Below are 23990 nucleotides of genomic sequence, written 5' to 3' on the forward strand. Positions count from 1 at the left end.
CCTGTGCATTTAGGTCTGTGGTGCAGTGTCCTTGCTGCAACCAGAGTAGACAAATTTCATTAGAGCACTTTTTCTGCATTTTCAGAGGTCAGAAACTTGGGCTCTTCCAGCCTCCTTGGTGACGTGCTGCAGAGCTGCCTCTGCTTGTCTTAGTTAACCCACTGGTGAAGATGAGAGGACACCTCTGTCACTATGAATGAAGCATTAGAATACCCCAGGGATTTTTTTTTCTGGAGTCCATTAATACATGCTTTTGGCACTGAAACACTCTACCAGAGAAGTTAGTGTCCAAGGCACGTAATAATTAGTGAATAAAACACCCCCAGAGTATCTTGATCCCATTAAAATATGTCTTTTAAAGTGTAAATGAATTCTAACCTGATTTTAAATTATGATTATCTTCCTGTAACACACCCTTTCTCAGTAGATAACAGATCTCTAGGAAGCAGAAGGTGAAAGAGTAAGACAATAATGTCAGAGATTTTCATCTGTTCATATTTTGAATGAGACTTGACTGGTTGTTGCTGAGTTTTTTATTTCCCTCTACTTCTTCCACCACCCCTCTCCCTTCACCACATTGTGTTACTATCCTTGTCTCCAACTAGGTATGGTGATAATAATAATAATTAACTTAATAAGACAAAGTTTAGGCAAATACAAAAATTCTTTGGTTTTCTAAATACAGAAATTGTACACTTTTGAAAGAATTAAAGAAGAGTTAGAGAATTAAATAAGAATTTACAGATGCCTGATATTCTTCAAAGTTTAGCCAGCCACAGAGTCTATATGTGTTAAATATTACTCATTCTCTCAATGCCTCCTTCACAGTTCCTGCAAGGTAGATCTCTGAGCAAAAAAGCCAGAAGTAAAATACCTTATAAGTGACTTTTTTTTCCCCTCATTTCTCTACTTCCCTCATTTCCCTGTTTCCCTCATGCAGACTTGGATGGGTTTATCATTCTTGCAGTGATGACTTCGCGTTGTTTCCACTGCAATTTCCACTCAAGTCCTCCCACTCCTTCCAGTTCTCCAGCCCTGTGTCCTTCCAGCGAGCTGCCCTATGGCCTCACTTCCTGTTCACTCTGTGGGAATTTGGGGCAATTCATATTTTTGAAGATTTATCCACAGCAAGACAGCAAAGGCCTTTATTTTTCAGGCACAATTTGTTGAAAAGCCCCAGTTTTTGTGCTTCACGTAGAACTGAACATCCCCCTGAGTACTTGTGCTTGCTTTCTCCTGTGGCTTTCAGAGATTTCGGGGATATTCAGGTCAAGGATCTGCTGTGGTCATTTCTTCTTTCAGCTTCAGAGCAGCAGAAGCACTTGTTTTGCTTTTGTACTGTAACTTTTTGTTAGGAGTCAGAGCTCAGCTCAAGACCACGTGAGAGGATCATGGGCACTGTTAAAGTGGAATACTCATGAAGTTAGAGGGTTAGAGCCCTCAGTGCCATTAACTTAGAACTTGAGCTCAGCCTGCAAACCAACCTTGTGTCATTTCATTGTCTTAGTCCAGTCTAGACTGAACCTAACATAGGCACAGAAGCTAAAGGCAGAGAGGAGAAGACCTTGTTAAACCTTTGCCCCCTCCTGCAGTACAGATTCAACTGGATCTTGAGCATTGTAAAATCTGGATCTGACTATAAATGCAGCTTTCAAAGGTAGTATGAACATCTGTCTACCTAGAAAATTGGTATCTGAGGGCTTAGAAAATAAGTTGGGGACTTTTTAAAAAAGAGGGAGAGTGACTTATTACATGGGCAGATAGTGATAGGACACGGGGGGGGATGATTTTAAAATAAAAGAGAAGATATTTAGATTAGATATTAGAAAGAATTTATTACTCAGAGGGTGGTGAGGCATTGGAACAGTTTTCCCAGTGAAGTTGGTGTCCCATTCCTGAAAGTGTTCAAGGCCGGGCTGGATGGGGCTTGGAGCAGCTGGTCTAGTGGAAGGTGTCCCTGCCCATGCCAGGGGTTGGAACTGGATGAGCTTTAAGGTGCCTTCCAACCCAATTCTTCCAATCAGTTCTGTGATTCTATGTGGGCATTCTTGCTTGAGAGACTCTTAAAAGGCCTGAGGAGGAGCAAGGATGATCAGCTCAACAGGCGATGCCAGAAGGAATATGGGATTCCCAAACAGGAATGAGAAGAGTTGTTTTTCAGCACTTATTACTGAAGTTCTGAGATCCACATCTAGGATCTGATGTGTCAGGAAAATCAGGTCTACTCTATAGAGTGAACACCAGAACCTGTGAGTTGCTCAAGTGATGACTCTGAGAAATCATCCTGTGATGATTTCCCCTTTATGAGTTGTTTTGTTTATCTCATAAATGGACAAGATTGGATCCTTTGTTATTTTGAGCGTTGAAAGTTGGTTCATAAAGTCTTCAAGACAAATTTTAGGCTTTCTGTGTGCCTGAGAAAGTGATTAATTCCAGAAAAATTTTCAGGAAAATACGACAAGGTAAATGTGTCCTTTTTTAGACGCATGTTAAGGTTTTGTTCTGTCAGAAGTGCTGGAAAATTGAAGTTGGTTGCGGTGGCTCCAGAGTAGCTCAGGAGATTTGACTTCAGGTCCTAACATTTCTTCTGAGATTTGAAATGCTTCCTCTCATGGAACTTACTTCTCTCCACTTCACCTTTTTGCCGCCTATTATATTTTCCTTTCCCACACTAAAACTGGGTAAAACTGGTTGACATTTACACTTCTTTTCCTTTCTTTCCATTCTCCCATATCAGCAGAGCCCCAAGACCCCCTTCTCTGACCTACCTGATGACGAGAAGATCTTTAATGGGGGAGATGCCACGTGGCAGAACCAGAGCCAGGACCAAGCCTTGCTCTCGGAAATCACGGAGGAGGATCTGGAGGCCATTCGGCAGCGGGAAGAGGCCATTCAGCAGATTGAGGTCAGTGACCTTCTCCCATCATGGGTTTGTGAGCAGGAATTGCAGATTCCTTGTACTGTTCCTGAAGGAAATGCTGATTTCCATTGCTGCCAGTGCAGCGTCACTAAAAATGGAAGAGATTATCAAGTGCTTCTAAAAATGGAAATGGGTGGCAGAAGGAATAGTTAGAAATCCATATGACTAGTGGTGGAAATTACAGGAATTAATTGATGTTCATGGGCTAATGATTGGGTTCTTTTCAGTGAGTCTCCTATGGCAGAGTCTGTGGTGAGGGAGTCTAAGCTGGATTCTGCAGCAAATCAACTTTTCTTGGTGCACACGAACTTGAAACTGGAATTTGTCACAGATAGAAAATATTCAGCTTTACCATGAGAGAGAATAATAGGTAGAAAAAAGGAAATAACTTGTTAACCTTTTCAAATTATTTCAAATATTTTGCTGTATCAAAGTATTTGGACGTTCTTGATGTAGTTAAAAGAAGACATACTATTTTTATTCCCTTTTTTTTTTTCCAAGGTGCTGTAAAAATGTGAAATAAAAGGAACAAAAAGAGGCCTGAATAAGTTAACCATCCCACATTTTTCTTTTTATACTTCTCTTTTTATGCTTTTGGGAAACTCTTGTTACTTACATTTAAGCGATAAATGGGTAAAACAAGAACATGCTAAATCTTTCTAATTTGTATGCTTTTACAAGCCTAAACTCAAGATGAACCAAAAAAAAAAAAAAAAGATGTACCGAAAAAAAAAGAGAGAGCTTCAGAATAAGCAGAACATTTAATTAAGGACTATACTTTGTCCTTTAATTGGATTGTGCTAATTTTATCAGAATAGATTTTGGTTGCGGTACAGCAGGAATTGTGATTGAGTTAACAGAGCAAAAAGGGGACAAACATTCCTACTGTAGAGTGGAACTCTGAGGCTGTGACCTCTGTTTGCAAACAGTGATGGATAAATCTGATTCAACTCCCTAAGTAAGAAATTTTGACAGTTTTGCAGGAAGGGGTCGAGGTTAGTGTGTGTCTAATTTCTGTTATGGTTCTCTGAACAGAGATAAATGAGCTTTGTGGGCTTGTGTCCATTACTAGGAATGAAATTGTTAAAGAATATGCTCACACGGAGTATCTTTGGATGTGAATTGTCTCTTCATACTTGAGGGATCTCATTGCACCCACCAGGACAAACTGGAGGGAACTGTGTGGCAGGAAAATGCATGTTTTGGGCTGTTCCTGCACTTTGGTGTTCGAGAAGGTTGGTAGCAAATGTACTTCTGAAATGATGTTGTGGACCACAACTCCAGCTCACTGGAGATATTCCAGAACAGTCTGGACACACCCCTATGCCATTTGCTCTGGGATGACCCTGCTTGAGCAGGGAGGTTGGACCAGATGACCCACTGTGGTCCTTCCAACCTCACCCATTCTGTGATTCTGTGATTTTGTGACCCTTTTGTTTGAAATATAGTTAGTGCCTTTTTCTTCCTGTCTTTATGTCATCCCTGTCCTTCCCAGAAAACAAAAAAACCCCACATTTAGTGTTTACCCATTAGGCATTGGGGACTGAGCTACCCCAAGCCAGCCTCAACCTCAGAAGCTTTGGAAAACCAGGAGGTGTCTCCTCAGAGAGATCTTTATCTTCTGATTAAATCCCATTTCTATGCCACAAGCTGATATCTCTGCATTAGGCTGCACTGGACCACATGGCCATGGTGGGGTATGAGGGGGGTTAAGTGAATCCAGTCACCGTCCCAAATAACTCTTAAAAAATACTACACTCGTGTATTGTGCAAATTTTGTATGTATTGATTTGATCCTGGATATCTTTCCAATATGAATTTACCTCTGAATAGCTTATTCAGTATATGCAATTAATGATTTAGTCAATTTAGGCAGTTAGTGTTGTTTAGGCTTTTGCTTCCTAAGAATGTGTTCACTTTCCTTTTACCTGTTTTTTTCCCAATATCCTGTATCCATTTGGCTTTGCTCTCCAAGATCCATGTTCATCCTGTGAGGAGGGCTGCATTCCACAAGCATTATTTCAAATGTAGCTTAAACATTTTTCTTCAGGAGGAAAACATTTAGGACTGATGGTATTTTATTTAACATCACTTTGGAAAGAAATGTAATGAAAATGAGAATTTTTGGACTGCATTGTACCTCTCCCCAGCTGCATTTGAATAAGCAGATGGTGCTTTTTAAATAATTTTCACTGTGTTTTGTTTTTCTGTTTGTTGACCCACATGAACATATTTCTTGTGTAAGGACTCATCTAGCACATTAAAGCTTCACTGTTTTCAGCAGAAGTTGTGGGTACACAGAGAAGGGATTCACTGAGCTCATAGTCACCATAACAACTTTTCCCCAACATGTTTTCAAAACCACTGAGTAACCAAGAAGGTTAGAATGAAACATTATTCTCAACTGTCAAACACAACTAATAAACTAAATTTATTGCCAAATTGATGTATAGCACTTGTTCTCCCTTGTTCTTTGGGGACCAGAATGAAGAATAGAGCTGGGCAGAACTTGTCTTACACAAGTAGATTGCTTTCACTGGGATTTTTGTGTTGCTGCATATCCAGCATCAGGAACATGTAGATCTTGAGCAGCACAGAGGAGATCACAGATCATTGATGGAACATCATAAATTCTGGGCCACACTGATTACACACAACTCTGGGGGAGCTCATGGTGCAGCTCATGTGGCTTTTTTTTTTTCTTAAGAGGCATTGAATTTGCCCTTTCTGCAAGAACAGGTATAAAACCTTTTTGATTGCTAAAGAAATGAGTGAATAAATTCTCTTCCCGTCTTGTGTCCTGAAAAAAAGATATAAAATCATGCCCATAATAGACATTTTCCTAATGTTCCAATTACTTTTTCCCACTGGTGTGTTTTCCACATCTCCAGTGTCTCTTCAGAGGTTCAGGTTAATGGGACATTGTTCTCTGTCATGGACATCCCTCGAGGCACTTTGCAGTGTTCACAGTTTCCACCTAGACAGATAACAGCCATGTCAAAAGTTCAGCTGGCTGTTCATTTTATTTAAATGTGCTAGTTTTGCTATTGCTTGCAGATTAAAACCAGAGAAGTCTACTAGGGAGATGTCTCACCAAAACCTTACATTTTGGATAAAGATCTTTATTGCTTGGAAATGTCAAAATCTGGTAGGACACAGCAGCCTTGACACAAGTGTTATTTCTTAAAATATTGCTTTGAACTGTTATATAAAACCTATTTTAACTTGAACTGTATTGGCAGTGAATAATAGATGCCATAACAACTTTATATATAGCACTGTAAAATGTGCCATCAGAAATACATGAGCTGAACTGTAATGTGCATTGTCAGTGCTCAGTGCTGGCACAGGCTCTGTCACAGCAAATATATATAATTTAGCATCCCATGCTTTTCGTTTCCACCTGTGGTCATGTGAAAAATGGGAGGTGATAAAAGTTTGAGAAGAAATAGGTAAGTATTGAACGGAGAACTTCACAGAATTTCAGCTGGTGATTGGAAGACCTATAGGAAAGATGCTAAATGCTGTATTGATGCAGAAAGCCTCCAGTGATCCTCCCAGTGCAGACAGCTTCTCTAGAGGTGATGAGGAAAGAAGATAAGAAAAACCCCTTCCAGACCACACCATCATTTCCTTGCAGTCACCAGCAGGTCATCCCATCTCCTCCACAACCCTCATTGCCTTCTCATAGCAGTTTTCCATCCCTGTGCTTCCCAGGCTGCTCACACAGCAGTGGGAATTCTCCTATCATGAAGAGTGGAAAGCAACCTGGTCTAGTGGAATGTGTCCCTGTACATGACAGGGGGTTGTAACCAGATGATCTTTAAGGACCCTTCCAACCCAAACCATTCTACAATTCTACAATACCCTGAAAGAAGCAAAGCACATCCACAGAGCTGCATTTTAGTTGATGCTTCTCTTGGCAAAAGAGAAGGGGAGATGGATAGGTTGTGGCAACAGGTATGAGGAAAATGCTTTTATTTTTGGGAGAGGTTGCTCCCACTGGGTTGTTGTTGAGGAATGTTGATGTTTGTTCCCTCTCTGTTTTGAAGAACAGTGATAGATGGCAGCCTCCACACCTGTCACTCAAGCATTTGTAAGCAGACAGAAAATGAAATGCAATAAAAATAAAACAACAACAACAACAACAAAAAAGCCCCATAGAGTCCACCAGAGTGTGTTTGCTAGTTCAGACATGTTCCTTGTTCACTCATTACCAAATAGCATTTCTTGCTGAGGGGTATTTTTGGTAAAATCTTGCAGTTTAGAAGGTTTAGTGCAAGCCGTTTTATACCTTTCATCAACTTCAATAGTCCAGGGCTTTGACTTATGAGGGCTCTGCCTGCCTCTTCACAGAGACTTTTTGACTCAGGGTAATGTATAAATAACACAATATCATGACAAGCACCGTCAGTGAACGAGTGTCAAAAGCAGCATCTTCTCCTGGCAGCGTGGTGGAGCCCAATTATCATGAGCAGGAGAGCTGCCTGAGCGGTTGACACAGCCATCCCTGGGACTTGGTATTGAGTTGTTCCCTAAAGAATCCTCTCCAGTATCCTGCCCACTCTAATTTAAAATGACCTGAGCTGCAGGACTACCACCATTTATTTCGGGAGACTATTTCACGGTCCAGCAGACTGCGGTGTTGATGAAATGCTTCCCTCTGCTCCTGCTAAAGATCCCTTTCTCATTCTCAGCTTTTTACACCCAGTGAAACTCTACTGGACCCTGCAAATAATTCTTCTTCCCCTTTGGCTTTTAAACTCCTCAGATGCTCACAGTTATCCTCCTCTTCGCAAGTCAGTCTCTCTTGCTTTTCAGTCACTTCAGTGCTCTCTTCTCAGTTATTTCCCATTTGTTATTTCCTTGCTCCTCCAGCATCAGACCATATATAGGACTTTGTTGTACCACAGCTGAACAGAAGAAATGTGTAAAAAAAACCCATGGATCCAATTCAGGGTTTACAAGTGCTGATGGAAAATTTCTAGATAATTTCTCCACTAGTAAATTAAATATACCAAGGACACAGGAACTGGCTCTATATACTTCTAAATTGTTAAAGCATATCCTGGCATACTTTTGACCCAGATTCACCCATTCTTGCCCAGTTATTGGCAGAGTTTGAGAGTTCACATGTTCTCTAAAAGCAGTTTTGATGCAGCCACCCAGTTCAGAAGGTGAGGGAACTTGATGTGGATGCATTGAAGTGCATACCTGCAGTTTCAGTGGCTGAGAACAGGTATCTCCCATGTCCTTGTACAGCTGCAGCCCTATTGATTTATGATTTGATCACAAAAATCTCCTTTAGTAGTCACTGACATTTAGAGAAGAGGAGGAGCAAGGTGAATTAAGGGTAAATTTTGTGGGGATACTGTGCAAGCCTGAGGGCAAAATAAGGTGTGTATGAAAATAACAACTGGTCTCTTTGAAAATGCAGAGAAGCCTTGGCAAGTCTTGAGAACAAAAAACAGCCTGTCCCAGCAGACTCAGGCAGGGGCCCTTTCCATTGCATATTGATTTGGCTGTGCCTCCCCTTCCGTCCCCCTGTGGCCTCCAACACTTGTGCATTGCTAAAACCCACGATTTCTTGCCTTCATGTCAAAGCCACTCACAGTCAGTCTCCACATCTTTAACACGTTGCTTTCAAGCTGCTGGTGTTGTTCCAGCCAGCACTGAAAAGTTTTGGTAATTGCATTTTCAGAGGCTCTCTGAGAATCGTAGAATATCTCAGTTGGAAGGGACCCGCAAGAACCATTGAGTCCAACTCCTGGCCCTCCACAGGACAACCCCAAAATCACACCATGTGCCTGAGAGTGTTGTCCAAATGATCCTTGAACTCTGGCAGGTTTGGTGCTGTGACCACTTCCACGGAGATCCTGTTCCAGGACCCAACCACCCACTGGGGGAAGAACCTTTTCCTAATATCCAACCTAAACCTCTCCTGACACAACTTCAGGCCATCTCCCTGGGTTCTGTCACTAAAACAGCAAACACAAAAATCCCATCCACCCACAGAGAGCTCTTGCTACATTTCCTTCTCTTTCCATTCCCACTGTTTATTAAATGTTGTAAATATATCAATACACATCCATCTGTCTCATAATCCCAATACAGCCAAACAGAGAGACCAGACATAAAATACCACTGGGCCATACAATGTGAAATTTCTCTCATGGTCTCCTTTCTTCTCATGCATCATTTTTGCTACAGCTGCTCGCAAAAGTCCAAACTTTTTCCTACTAACTGGTTAAAACTCTATTTCTTCTTCTCCTGATGGAAATTATTAGAGCTTGTGTATTTTTGCAATCAGTATTTCATCAGGAATATGTGTTCAACCTCAGATATCACTTTGTAAGACAAAGAGATTTCAGGAATATATAACAAATCTTTTTAGCCCTGGGAATTTCTTCTGTCTCAGGTGTAACCTTGTGGTGATACTGTGGGTAGTGAAGTGTTTTTAACTAAATTGGAGAGGTTTCCACTGTGTGCTAGAGATAATTTTCCTTTTCTCACTTACATTCCCAGTGCCTTACCCAAAGACTGTTACTGTCAGACTGTCTTGCCCTAAACCCTTTTCTTCATGCACTATTCCTTGCTTGAAGAAGGTAGTAATGAAAGCCTGGATTCAACAAATCCCTTATGTTTGTCTTAGCAGCTTTACTGAATAAGGATGGACTTTAGAACCTACTAAAAGTGAAGTATTTCCTCTACAGATGGAGAAAATAGTGCTGAGACACACATAATTTGCTAATAATCTGAGTTTTAGGGAGACACGTCTGCATATTTATATCTACAGAAACTGAGCTGAGTTAAAGTCTCCTCTATGGTCTGTCAATGTACATTGATAAGGTGGAGAGCTGGAAACAGAGAGATCTCTGGTGCTTGGGGTGAAATACTGTTTAGCTTCTGCAAATCCTTTTGCTTAAGTGTTAATATTTCTTTTGTTAGACGAATGTGTTACTTTCCTCCTATATTTACTGCACTTTTTTCTTACCAGATGATGACTGTCTCAATAAAGGCAATATCTTGCTCCTGTTTCTGTTAGCACAGACAGCACAAACATCATATACCTCATCAATACAGCTATTTTTGTGTCTGTGATTTGCTGCCCCAAAGGGGAATTGCCACTCTCACCTATTACTTAGGTTAGAGCAGTTCACTCTCTGGTTCTCTGATGCTAATTAATATCAGTGGAGATCAATAGCCCATCAACCAGCTGAGATCTCCCAGCAGTGCTCGAAAGAGCTGTTCCTGCAGATTTGACTCCTTTTGCCTTCCTGGATTGGGTGCTGTGCTTTCTTTTATAATTCTTTTGGACAGGGAAATCAACATGTTGCCCAATCCAGTTGGGGAAATAACAATAAGTGAGTCATGAATAGAGAAAAGATCCTGTTGGCAAAGCCCTGGAGCATCTCCAGACCCTGCTGGTTGGAGAGGGAACCTGTCATCTATCCCTGAGCAGCTCAGGAGAGACAGGAAAGTGAACCAAGTGTATTGAAAAGACCCTACAGAGGAAAAAAGGGGAAGAGATCACTGAGAAGGAGATTGAAATCCACATTTCACGGCAAGACCAGTTCACATTGCCTCCTATTTACCAAAAAGGTACCTGGTCCTTTATAAATTATCCCTGACAGGAATATTCTCCCACATCCTCACGGAAATTAGACTGAAAATCACATTCTTAACAGTATGAACAATGAATGTCAAATTTTAGAGGCTGATGCCAAATACAGTATAAGTCTATGCCCTCTACACTATGCAGGCTCATTTTGTTCAGGCATTCTTTAGTACTTTCAATTGCTTCTTTATGAAAGAGGATGTTTCAGAAGTGTCTTTCCCTACCACCCTTTTCACCCATGTGTCTCCTCTGGTTGTCATTTCCTTCTCTGCATTGAAGACATGTATTCCCCTTCTTACTGAGGCCACCAGACAGCTCACTTGAGGCAGAAAGACTGTTAAGAGGGGCTGTGGAGGAACACAAATTTTAATGTTAATATTTTAATGTCTTTTATTCCATGCAAATTTTTATCCAGAGCACTGAACAACCTGGTCCAACCTCACAGTTGGTCCTGCTGTGAGTGAGAAGCTGGGCTAGAGCTCTCATGGGGCTCCTTCAAACCTGAATTATCCTGTGATCCCATTATCTCTCCATCTCCTCTGACTGCACCACTGAGGGCTACCACAAGTTCATGTGTGAATCTTGCTTCAATCTAGAGCCAAGACATCTCTATTTCCCTGCCTGTGTGAGCTCCCAGGTCATTCCCGTTCTCCTTCCTCTTCCATCTATTGCCTCTGCAGGTAGGGGTTTCGGCTCTGCTGCCCCATTCACACCACATTTGTGTCTTATTTGGGGAATATTTAGGATTTTAGGATGTCAGCATCCTTTTCTCCATGAGGTAGAGGCTGGTGTGCAGGATGGTATCCATGTCTGTGTCTGCACCTCCCTGGAGGAGAAGCCCTCTGAGGTGACCCTGTTCCCCGTGGGTCCCTATCCCATCAATGGGGTTGCCCAGAGAAGTTGTGGATGCCCCATCCCTGCAAGTGTTGAAGGCTGGGTTGGATGGAGCTCTGAGCAATCTGGTCTAGAGAAGTACGTCCCTGCCACAGCAGGGATTTGGAACAAGATGATCTTTAAATCCCTTCCAAACCAGGCCATTCTATGATTCAGTGGTTTTGATGCAGAGAGTTGAAGAACTCACCATCAGAGTCACATTTTCAGAAGAGTTCAGATCTGTCTTGTCTAGGAGCAAATGGAATGCAGATGTGGTGGGGGCAACTTTACTCATGTGGCCATCAAGACCCACATTTTTTGAATATGTGGACTTCTGTTGATATAAAGAACAAAGTTGAATTCTGTTCTAATGTAAGGCTCAGGTATTGCTGTTGAAAGATGGGTGATGGAAGGATTTTAGGTCAAAAATAAAACTGTCTATCCAGACAGTTTTGTAATTTTACTCTTAACTTCTTCTACTGAGCTGTCAAGCACTAAAAGGACTTTTCTGGATCACCATAATCATTCTTGTGTATGTCTGAGACTTCCTTCTTTCCACATTTTAAACTGTTCCCTTGCTATAAACTGAAAGAGAGCAGGTTTAGATTAGATGTTAGGAAGAAATTCTTTGCTGTGATGGTGGGGAGGCCCTGGCACAGGTTGCCCAGAGAAACTGTGGCTGCCCCATTCCTGGAAGTGTTCAAGGCCAGGTTGGATGGGGCTTGGAGCAACCTGAGGTAGTGGAAGGTGTCCCTAACCACGATGGGGGATTGGAACTAGATGAGCTTTAAGGTGTTTTACAGTCCAAACCATTCTATGATTCACTGATTCTCAGTACCAGGCAATGCTGCTACAGCAATAAATATGTACTTATTTTTAACTCTCCCTTTGGTGCTGGTGGTTTTTGGCACAACAGTTCCTGAGTCCCATCTTTCCTCATCAGTTCTCACAGGCGGGATAAAAGCTGCCACAGATTTCTTACCGTGCTCCTATTCCCATTTCACAGCTGGAGAAGCTGAGCCATTATGGATTGTTTCTTTGCCAGTGGAGCTCCATAGAAATGTAAATTCCTTGCCTAAGACCTGGGAAAGAGTCAGGATTGGTGCCAGGTTTAAAATGCTACTTGTTCTGTACTTCTGCACTGAATTCTCTTCAGACTGTGCTGTGAGGAGAGATCCAAATACAAGATTTAGCTTATTTAGCTTGTCATTTGTCTCCCCTTATTTGAATTTCTAGGCAGGTGGAACACACTCCTGTTCAAAAAAAACACACTGTCATCTATTCAGCTTGGATGAAGCTCCAGGAAAATCCTGATCCTCATTTGTAACTGAAGGCAGATCTTCCCTACAGGGGGAGCTTGCTGTGATCTGAAGTTTCTCAGGTGATATCACAACTTTATCAAGAGATGCTAAATAGCAGCCTGTGTCTCTGAAAGCACAGAGCAGATTGCTCTGTCAGAGAGACAGATAACTTCTTGCCCTCTGAAAAAATCTCCAGATATGAAGATGAAGCTCTAGGAGGGAGGGCGGGGGGTGGTGGTGGAAAGAGCTACTCTGTACCTGTGCACACAAAACACACCTGGAGGAGAACTTACAGGTGGATATCAGTTGTGTCAGAAAATGTGCTGTTGAGGTATTAAAAGATGAGTGTCCTCCTGGGTGTTGTTGGACTGAGACAAATGTCCCCCAGGGATTCAGGTACAGTGCTCTGAGCTCAGTGCTAGAGACTTCCATTGGCATATGCTGATTTTATGAATGATGGTTTTATGTCTGCAGAAGGAATCTGTGCTCAAAGCCCTTGTACATACAAGGGCATTTTCCTCCTCTCAAGCTTCTTGGTAGACTCTTTTCTCTCCTGGGAATGATGAGAGCCCAGATATTTGTCAATGATGAGTAGGAACAACTTTAAATTTCAGTTAGCGCTGAGAGATCTTGAAGTCTCTCTAAGAAGAAGGCTGAGATTTCCTCATGTAAGATAAAACTCAACATAATGTGCAAGACCAGTGTTTGAGGGAAGCAGTTACTATTTCTTTGCCTGACTGGTTTTAGGAATTGGCCATAAATTCAGGGAGTGTGAGGAATGACAGAATTATAGAATAGTTTAGGTTGGAAAAGGCCTTTAAGGTTATAAGGTGGAACCATTCACCCAACACTGCCAAACCCACCACTAAACCCTGTCCCCAGGTGCCAAATCTACACATCTTTTAAATCCCTCCAGGGATGATGACTCCTTGGGCAGCCTGTGCCAGGGCTTGGTAACCCTTTAGGGGAAGAAAAACTTCCTAATATCCAACTTAAACCACCCCTGGTGCAACTCGAGGCCATTTCCTCTTGTCCTGTTGTTACCTGGGAGACTAAGCCCTACCTCACTACAACCTCCTGGAAGGTAAAGGAGAACACTGTCTGTGCTCCTGATCCCTTAATCAGTCATCCCAAGCCCTTGAAGTCTTTTGATGGTTCTCAGACTTTTTATTGCCACTTCATTGCTCCCTACCAGAAAAAAAAAAAAATAATGGATAATAATGTGAGGGCTGTACAAGAGTAAGAAGTTTTCCTTTCACATCTTTAACCCAGACCCCAGGGAGGCAGCAGACTGCCCTAACTGGGTCTGGTCTATATATTAGGTTTTCTTTTCCCTTCAGAACAGAGTTTTTTCAGCTTCTCTGTCATCTGTGCCAACCAGGTTTCTGGTGGAGTAAAGTGCCTTCAGAAGACTTCAATTTATCAGGGATTAAATTATTTGATGGTTCAGACTCAGCCAAGAAATTGGTTGTATGTGATCATTGCAGCAGAAGGGGTTTTGCACCAAGTAACCCATGTGCTCTCCCCATTGCCTAAAACATACACAGCAACTACTCCTGGAGAGTCTCTCTCCCTGAGGTTTTCGAGGATTTGTGTCTTCCTCAGCAAAACTCAGATGAGAGCAGAAGTGTCTCCTTTCTTTTGGTATTTTTAGCACGCCGTGGGGGCAGTGAGGAGGGATATTGAAAGGGGGGTGGGAGACTAGTAAAGAGGCAAAGTGAAGGATGTCTGGATCTGCAGTGATTCAGCAGAATGTCATATTTAGTCTCATTTTGACAGACCCTATAAACACATCGCTTCAAATTTCAGCCCTTCAGCCTGATCGGATTAGCAGGTGCTGCCAGCAGCCAGGGCCCAAAAGTCACTCTGTGACCATCAGCCCCTGTATTTGGCATTATCCTCTAAAACAGCCCTCAAAGATGAACTTTCTAGAGCATTTCAGTTGTCACACAAGGCATTTCTCTCCCTTCTCTTTCTCCTTGTTAAGTACGTCTGAAAAACCTAAAGGCGGAAAAAATTAGGAGCAAACTCCATGACTTCTCTGCCTTTCTGATTTCAGCTCATGTTTAAAAATATGAGTCTCAGCATTGGGATGCAAGGACTTTTGGGATTAGGTTCTTTTACCCTGAGTGTATCTGGAGGAAATTAAAGGAAATCCTGCACCTTTGCACCTTGGTGCTGGTTGCTGAAGAGGGAGTCACCTCCTGCTGAAGTCTGACAGGGATAAGCCATGTTCCCTGTTTTTTTTTTCCCTGGTATTCTTTCCAATTTATATCACTGGGAAGGGTTAAGGAAGGTGACTTCAGGTGTTGCCATTAGAAAGTCAAATTGCAAAAATAAAGCATTAAAAATAAATGCAGCAGTGGAATTGCTGAGCCAGGGAATAAAGAGCTTTAAATGCAAACAGGGAACTGGCTGTGAATTCATCTACCAGTCACCTGTCTCCCTGTCTGAGGATTAAGGACTCTGTGTCTTTTGTGTCTTCACATTCAACTCCAGGTGCTGCTGAATGTCACAGCTTTTTACAGCTTGCCTGTTAAGATTTAGAGGAACTTCCTTCCTTTTATTTGGACAGCAGTAGGAAGATTATTACTTCTCATGAGTCACCTCATAAGAGAGACCCAAGGAGAGTCTCTCATAAAACAGTGGATTTTAAATATAGGTAGTCTTCCCCAAATACACCTCAAGACTTCAGTGAGTTAATTTGTTTTTAGGGTAGATCCCCAGCTATTGGAAATTGGTATAGATCCACTGCCTTCATGCTATAAATGAACTGGTGTCTTGTCTTGAATGACTTTTAAACTCCTCCAAAGAAGGGTATGAACAGCATTTCTGTCATGCACAGCCCTCCTCTCCCCTGGGTGTTTTTGCAGCAGTGCAAGGTATTTTATAGCCCCACTCAAACAGATCCTGCCACACTTGATCATCTTTCAACTTTTTTCTGTCCTTGTCCCTCTCTCCAGGTACTCTGTTATCCCTTATATCTCAGGGTGCAGTGGTCCTTCCTTGTTGTCCCAGTTCTGTGTCTGTGACATGGGTACTTTACCCTGGACCTTTGCTGGGAGGTGGGAAGCAGTCAGATGGAACATTTTTCTGTGTGTTACTGGGATTGGGAGGGTCTCATGGGATCACAATCCTTGCTGTGGGCAGAGGACAGCTCAGAAGGATTTGAGGGCTGGAAGCTGTGCAACCCAGAGGAGTTGTGGGCCAGGCTGAGTGGGCAGGTGAATATCTCCAGTATCACAGTAGCACCATCAGCTCCTAGTTGGGGACAGTGACATATCATGCATTTTTATAGCTCTGATGTTCCCAGAGCACCTCTGCATCCCCACAGGATGTGTGTAGTTATTATACCACGGTGAACAGTCTTGGCTTCAAATCTACCTCAGCCTGAGCTTTCTTTTCTTTTCTCCCCCTGAAGCTGGTGTTGATTTATTTTTCCAGCCCTCTGTGTGGGAGTGGTGAGGTTTGGGTTAAAGACTATTATATAAATACCTCTTGCTATTGTTTTTTCCCGAATGCCTGTGGAGTTAGAGCATCTATTGTTGTGTGCCATCAAAAAGACTGCCACAATAGCTTTGGAAGAGCCGTGAGAAACCAGTGCTTTGTTTCCCAGGCAGATTTTCTCTGTAGGTGGGTTGAGTCAGGTGGGTGGCTGAGCCGATGGCTTTGTTCTTCAGGCTCTCTGATACTTGGTGACCTTCAAAGAAGGTGAGGCTGGACCTTGTCCTCTGAGATCTGGGGTCAGGAGAGCCACTGAAGTGCCACCTGCCTCCACCACATTGTCCCTGTCTGTGCCGAAGGTGCTGGCACTCACTGTCCATGTTGCATTAGCACAGAGATATAAATTAGTCCTTCCCTTCTAAGGGAGGCTGGAGCTGGTGAGTGGTGCCAGACTGGCAACCTTGTGTTATTTATTGCCAGTTCACTGTGATCCCAGATCTCTTGTTTGCTGTTTTGGAAGGCATCAGTGCATTAGGAGAGGTTTTCCTTGGGCCGCTGGAGTCTCTCTGCTGAACTAATGTGCCAAATGCAGGAGCCATTTTAATTTCCGCCTCTTTCACTTGCATTCATGAGTGTTGAACATCATTCATTGTCGTATTATTGAAAGTGCTGAGGACTTTCTGATGTTTGTAACAGCCTTTGCTTGTCTTGGCTACAGAAATACAGTCTGGTTCTGCCCTGTGCATTGATCTCAGTGCTTGGCTTCTACATCTTCCATGTACCAAGTCTGTGTTATTCATTATTCCATCCATTCCAGACAACTGTCCTCTCACTGCCCTGGGCATTGCACTCTGGGTACAACCTGCCTTTACTATCCAGTTGGTGTATCCCAGAGTCCATGCTGAGCTGCCCACGTTCTGTCTTCTTGAACCTGGCCAGATTTTGGGGTATTTTAAGGCCTGGTTACGATTATCCATGTCCTCCCCAGAGTCTGGAGCCACCCCGATTCTCACTGGACAGCCAGTTCTGACTCAGCTCCATGTTCCACTTTTTCCTGGCAGGTTTCTCCATCCTCCAGTCTCAAGGCCTGCCTTGATTCTGGCTCAGGGTAACCTGTGACCTATGTGTCCTTGGGTAGCTGTGCCTACTCCACCCATGTACCTCCAGATGAGACAGCACAAGTGCTCCTGGGTTGGGTTTGTTGATTGTTCTGTATCAGATTTCTGCCCCAAGGGAGTGACCAAAGGTTACAGTTTTCTGCACCTGAAAGGGCCTTTCATGTTAACACGGAATTTGCAGGATTATCATGATGACAGATTGAGATTTCTTTTTTTTTTTACTTTTTTTTTAGGATTTCTTTTTTTTTTCCCCCCTCTCTCCACCACTGATTTGCCTTCCTGGATCACTTATAAATACATTAAAAAAAAACGTGGCATACAGCAAAATGCCTGGAGGAAGCTGGCTGTTAACCTTTTGTCATGAGGAAAACTGACCTACTTTTAGTTTTGAGTTGTTTTTTTTCCTTTCTTTCCTCTTTCTCCTGACCTGCTTTTGCATTTGACATTGCTTTGTCCCTCACTCCATGGTAGTTACCTTCTGTAGTCACCTGAGGAGTGACAACATCACAGACCTTTATAATGTGAAAAAGAATTAAAGCAACTGGTTTGCAGTTTCTTTTTCATTTCCACTGAGTTATTGACTTGTTTAAAGAATTGCCAGGGCTAAGTGAGCTGTGATTTTCCTTACAAGGACCAGGGCTATCACATCCTTGCATGTGCTTTGTTCTTTTGTTCTGTTTTAGCCATTTTACCATGATGTGTAAGGTTTTATTACTCTATTCATCATTCAAACAGCCAGGACTTTTTGTAAAGCTCAGTTATTTGTAACTGGCAATCTGCAACTGGGGCTGTTCTTAAACAGAGTTTAAACAGAGTTTAGATGTTCCCATCAGCAAGTCAGCTGGGGGATAATGCAGGTCATAAGGACTTCTTCTCACCTATAGTTTTCCAGGTGTTCCTGTCTGACTTTAAGGCCTCATAATATTCTATGAAAACACACTTACCAGAAAATAGTTCATCCAATCTGATTTTAAACATTTGTTCTATCATGAGCTGACCCACGATCAGCTTCTTTCTCTTAATTTACTGTATAACTACTCTTGTTTATCTCAAAAGCTCAAACATGCATCCATAATCACTGATAGCTCTGCTTTGCTTTTTTACCAGACTGTTTGGTTAAAATACTGGGTTTTGTGTTTGTTTTTTTTTTCTTTTTCTTTGAGTGGCAGTGCTGCATCCCTGCTTCTGTCATCCCCAGCTTTTGGAGCACTTTCTTTCTTTGTGTCTAAGTTGAGAAGATTTTTGTTACCGGAAGCTTTTGTAATTTGAACTTTCTTCTGTAGAATCATAAAAATCATAAAATCATAGAGTCAATAGAAAGGTTTGGGTTGGAAAAGACCTTAAAGATCATCTAGTTCTAACCCCCCTGCGCTTGGCAGGAATACCACCCACTAGACCAGGTTACTCAGAGCCCCATCCAACCTGACCTTGAACACTTCCAAGGATGGGGAATTCCTAGAAGTATTCAAGAGAATAACAAATATTTGTTTTTCAGAGACCAATCTTTACCTCTCTGTTTTCTGCTTACTCTTAAAATTGTGGCATAACCAGATGGTTTTTAGGGTCACTTCCGACCCAAACCCTTCTATCATTCTATGGTTCTATGATTCTGTTCTCTTGATAACCATAGACTGATGATCTATGGTTATCTATGAGTAAATGCATTTATAACTCATCAGTCTGGATACTGAAATTAAAGAAAAACAATGTCCTGATTTTGATGCACACTTTTAATTGAACAAATAAAAAGCCTTCCATTTAACCATGCCAGTGTTACCTAAGTAGTGTTCTGGCACGTTGCCCTTTCACCAATATGACTGTGCATTACAGCAACAAAATAGGGAGAAAAATCAATTATATTGGAAAAACAAAACCCAAACCCACAATAATTGAATCTCATGATAATCGCAGATCAGAAGAAGAAAATTATTTTTACAATTTGGGGAAACTAAGTGAAAATGTGGGTAGCAGAATGGTTGTCCCACATCAGGATGAAATTCTTATCTTGATCTTTGTTGGAGAATGATGCAACACATCCTTTGATGTGACCTTGCAAACCAGTGACAGTATCTCAAATCAGACCAGAATTTCTGGTGCTGGCAAAAGATTATCTTTTAGTGAAGGGTCTTGAGGGGAAACCATACAAGGAACAGCTGAGATCACTTGGCTTCTTCAGCCTGGAGAAGAGGAGACTGAGGGGAGACCTCACTGCAGTTACAACTTCCTCAGAAAGGGCAGAGGAGTGGCAGGCATTGAACTCTGCTCTGTGGGGACCAGGGACAGGACCCCAGGGAATGGCCTGAAGTTGTGTCAGGGGAGGTTTAGGTTGGATATTAGGAAGATGTTCTTCCCCCAGAGGATGATTGGGCACTGAACAGGCTTCCCAGGGCAGTGGGCACAGCACTGAGTCTGACAGAGCTCAAGGAGCATTTGGACAATGCCCTCAGGCACATAATGGGATTCTTGGGGTGTCCTGTGGAGGGCCAGGAGTTGGACTTTGATGATCCTTGTGAGTCCCTTCCAATTCAGGATATTTTGTGATTCTACAATTTTCCTACTGTGACTTTGACATCTGAAAGACTTACAGCTTAAAGGATTTGCAGGGTTCACTTCAGCAAATAAAAGATCAATGTGTCCTCTCACCCACCTGAAGAATGGATGTGTATCCAAAGTCTGGGAGATGCACAGGACAGACCTGTATAACTTTTCCAGGTAGAACGTCAAGGTGGGAAACTTCACACGCATGTTCTACTTCCACCTCCCAAGTGGACTGAGTTTTAATAATCTTTAAGTCTCACAAAGGCTCCTGGTGGTGAAGCTGCTCTGCTACTTAAAAGAGTCTTTGCTGGCACACTGAACAAACTGGAATTACCATTAAGGAAGCAGCAAACTCAGTCTGAGACAGCAGTAAAGAATTTCCTTTGATAGTCATGGATGGACCAATGTGGGGGTTGGTCTCTTCTCCCAGGTAAGAAGAAGACAAGAAGAAATGGCCTCGAGCTGTGTCAGGGGAGGTTTAGATTGGATATTAGGAAAAAATCCTTCACAGATAGGGTTGTCAAGCACTGGAACAGGCTGTCCAGGGCAGCTGCTGAGTCACCGTCCCTAGGGGAATTTAAAAGATGTGGAGATGTGGCATCTGGGGACACGGTTTAGTGCTGGCCTTGGCAGTGCTGGGTTAATGGTTGGACTCAATGCTCTTAGAGGTCTTTTCCATCCTAAATGATCTTATGCTGTTATGAATACAAGTGTTGGGGCAAAAAGAGAACTTTTTCAAGGTGGTCTAATATGCATTCCTTGGGTAAAAATTCTGTTCTCCTGTTATTTGAGGTGGATTGTAGCCTATTTTGCTTTGATTTAGGTAATTCTGGGTGGCGGGAAGATCACAGCAAGCAAGAATGCAAAGTACCTTCCCTGGGAGATGAACAATCCAATTTCTGCACAGCAAGGGAGCAGGGAAATTTAAACCCAGCAGCATTAATGCAGAATTTGTCAGGAAAAAAATGAAAGGTCTAATAGCCAACTGAAATGCAGCTACATTTCCCTGAAGTTTAACTCTTCCTTCCTAATGCACCTTCACATTATGGGATTGTAATGTCTCTGTGTTGAAGGGGAGAGGAAACCCTTCTTGGTTGCACTCATCTAACTTCCCTTTCTTCTGGACATAAAGGAGGAGATGATGGTGGGGGTGAAGAAAAGGAAAAGAAGAGAATTAAGATTGGAAAGCAGCCTCGAAATTGGCAGCTGTCAGCAGCCCTCAGGACAAGTGATAAAATGCTGCATTAAAGTAGCTGCAGTGTGAAATACCATTGACAGAATAACGAGGATGGGAAATCACTTTATAAATGTGCTTACCAGGATAAACAGATGTGGCTGAGGGCAACTCCACTCTGTCACTAAACACTTGAAAGGGCAAAATTTATGGCAATCTATTTCCTACTAAAAAAAAAAAAAAACCAAACAAACAACAAAATAATGAAAAGATACTAAACTAAACCCAGAGAGGCTTCAGACAGAGGTGAGGGTTCAGTGCACATGGAAGAGTGGGAAGCAGGGTAGAAGGACTCTCCTGTAATAAACCATTTGGAGAGAGCAATAAATCGAAATGTGGTCTTGTGATGATGCTGAGGAGGGGAGGGGGAAGCTGGTTCCTGATTGTTCCAAGAGCTGGTTCCACTTTGCAGAGGCAGGAGCCACTTCCAGGCACAGCTTGGGGGATTTCACAGGCAAAATGGGCAAAAGGACGTTATTTTTGTTTTCTGCTGAGCTGGAGGTGGCTGGGCAGCAGCTGCTCATGAAGGGAGCCTAAATGTAAAGGATTCTGTAGGCTCTGGTGAGGAGATAAAGGACTGTATAGGCCATGGGGGATGTGCACCCATGAATAAAAGATTTCTGAGCTCTTTCACGGCCTCTGGCACCTGGAGAGGTTGAGATCACAGAATCATAAAATTGTTAAGGTCGAAAAAGACCCCTAAAGATCATAAAATCCAATCATCAACCAAGTACCATCACCATGTTCACCACTAAAACATGTCCTCAAGTACCATATCCACATGTTTTTTGAACACTTCCAGGGATGATGACTTCACCACTTCCCTGAGCAGTCTGTCCAACCAAAACAAACAAATGCAATTTATGTTTGGGAGGTTGCTTCTGGATAAATAAATAAATAAATAAAAATTTATTCACTTTCTGTTCTGAATTGCCTCCTCATATTATCAGCTAAAGAAATGCTGCAGTTGTGGATGAGTGGCAGTAGTATCCCACCAGTCCTGCTCCAGTAGGTGAGCAGTGGTTGGTAAGTGGTCAGAGAGGTCCATCAGTTTATGCCAAAGAGCCATCAGACAGTGAGATCTTCTTGTCACAAAAACAGTTTGAAGTGTTGGAATTACTTCAGTGACATTTCAAGGTTGTTCACCAAGGCCTGATATGAGTATATTGATATTACTTGGTATTAATAAAAAGTCAAATTTATATGTGGCCTCAAGTAGCACCAGGGGAGGTTCAGGTTGGATATTAGAAAAAAATTCTTCAGTGAAAGAGTGGTCACCAACTGGAACAGGCTCCCAGGGAAGTGGTAGAGTCATCATCCCTGAAAGTGTTCAAAAAATGAGTAGATGTGGCACTTCATGATAAGGTTTAGTGGAAATGGTGGTGTTTGATCAAAAGGTTGGACTTGATGATCTTGGAGGTATTTTCCAGCCTTAATGATTCTATGATTCTATATCATACTCTATGACATATGAGGTTTGATACCTATGGTACCCAAAGTCCTCTGTGGTGGAAAGTTATTTATTTCACCAATCTGCCTTGAATGGAAAAAGAAATAAATTAACTGCAACCTTAGCACTAACCTTCCAAAGGTACATACAGTCTGAAAACACCCCGTTCCTCCACTTCTCATCCCACACCTTTAACTCCATCCAGCTTTCCCAGTGCTTCCTTCCTTGAGCCAGAGGCACCTGTATTTGCTGGGAATTAGCTGAGCCACCCCCCATTCGAGTCTAGACTCTCACCTGCCTCATTTGCAAATTGAACCAAAATTAAAACAGTCCATTGAAAACTGATCTGAACTCGGGGAGCACAAGCTGAGCGTGATTGAATATAAATGCTTAGAACCTTGTGATAAACTGGAGAGATGAATCCAAATTCCTCTAAATTAGCATTTCCCTGGGGAGGAGATGATGCAGGTGGGAGCCAAGGCAGGAGAACACATCTCTGCTGGGTGACTGGTGGGTTTGTAAGCGCAGGAGTATCTGCTCTGCCACTGTGGATGTGCTTGATGGTTTCTAAATGCAGCCTTTGGGACAGGGCCTGGCTTTGGTTGGCTGTTGCACACTGCTGTCAGGATTCCCTGCTGCAGATGCTGCTGAAGGGGAGATACTGCTCTCTGCTTGTTATCTGTTACCATTTAATGACAGAAAGTGTCTTTGTTGCTATTGATACTTTGGTTAAAGCTTATTGAGTTTTACCCTTCATTTTTGTGGGCAGGGATGTTTAGCAGAGCAGGGATTTGCTGAGTTTGTCTTAACACGTGAAGGCTGAGGGAGAGGTGCTTGATTTAATCAGTTTAGTGACTGCAGTTGATGGGAAGTTTGTGGCTGAAATAGTCTGTCTCTCTCTGATTTCAAGGTGCTGCATTGAATATTAGACAAGTAGAGTTAAGAGCAATCTTTAAACATCACCAAATCCTTCTCTCTCTCAGCTCTAAGACAGGATCAACAACCCAAATCATTAACTTCTGATATGAGTGTCTTCTGTTGCAGTTTCAGTCCCTGAATTTCTGTCAGATGGGTGGTGAATATGGAGAACAGGTTATTCCCTTCCTATTTGCAACAGTTCCACTTATTAGAAAGGCATTATCATGTGTGTTGTTACCCCCCCACACACCTTTTCTTCATTGAAAAACACACTACATTCTGGGTTTTTTTATCAGCTTTTTTTCTGACACCTTTGATCATTCCCATGTCTTTTCTCTGAACTGTCTCCAGGTGGTCCATCTGGGAATTATTGCTCAAAATTAGACACAATAATTCATCTCACAAGTGTCCCCAGCATCCCTCAACACTTTTTCTTGTTTGCCTCCTATTCTTTCTGTCTGAATGTAGAACTTCATATTTTCCTTATTTGACTTTACCGTTTTTTCTGATAGTGTTCCCCCAATTAACAAGATCACTTTGAATTCTAATTTTATCTTCTTACAGATTCAAGATGTT

At 42.3% G+C, this 23990-nt stretch overlaps 1 protein-coding gene across 5 annotated transcripts in view; it reads left to right on the forward strand.

Moving 5' to 3' along the window:
• The window catches only part of TSNARE1 (t-SNARE domain containing 1), a 473885-nt gene that overhangs the window by 247959 nt on the left and 201936 nt on the right, over window positions 1-23990 (forward strand). For 4 of the 5 annotated variants that reach the window (XM_027665127.1, XM_027665128.1, XM_027665129.1 and 1 more), the window contains one exon: window positions 2738-2905. In XM_027665127.1, coding sequence (XP_027520928.1) covers window positions 2738-2905 — 168 coding nt within the window. The remainder of the gene's footprint in view (window positions 1-2737; window positions 2906-23990) is intronic. The other variant, XM_027665131.1, reaches the window with a different exon arrangement.

The sequence above is a fragment of the Corapipo altera genome, unplaced genomic scaffold (assembly GCF_003945725.1).
Source record: "Corapipo altera isolate COAL_440 unplaced genomic scaffold, ASM394572v1 267, whole genome shotgun sequence".
NCBI classification, from domain to species: Eukaryota; Metazoa; Chordata; class Aves; order Passeriformes; family Pipridae; genus Corapipo; species Corapipo altera.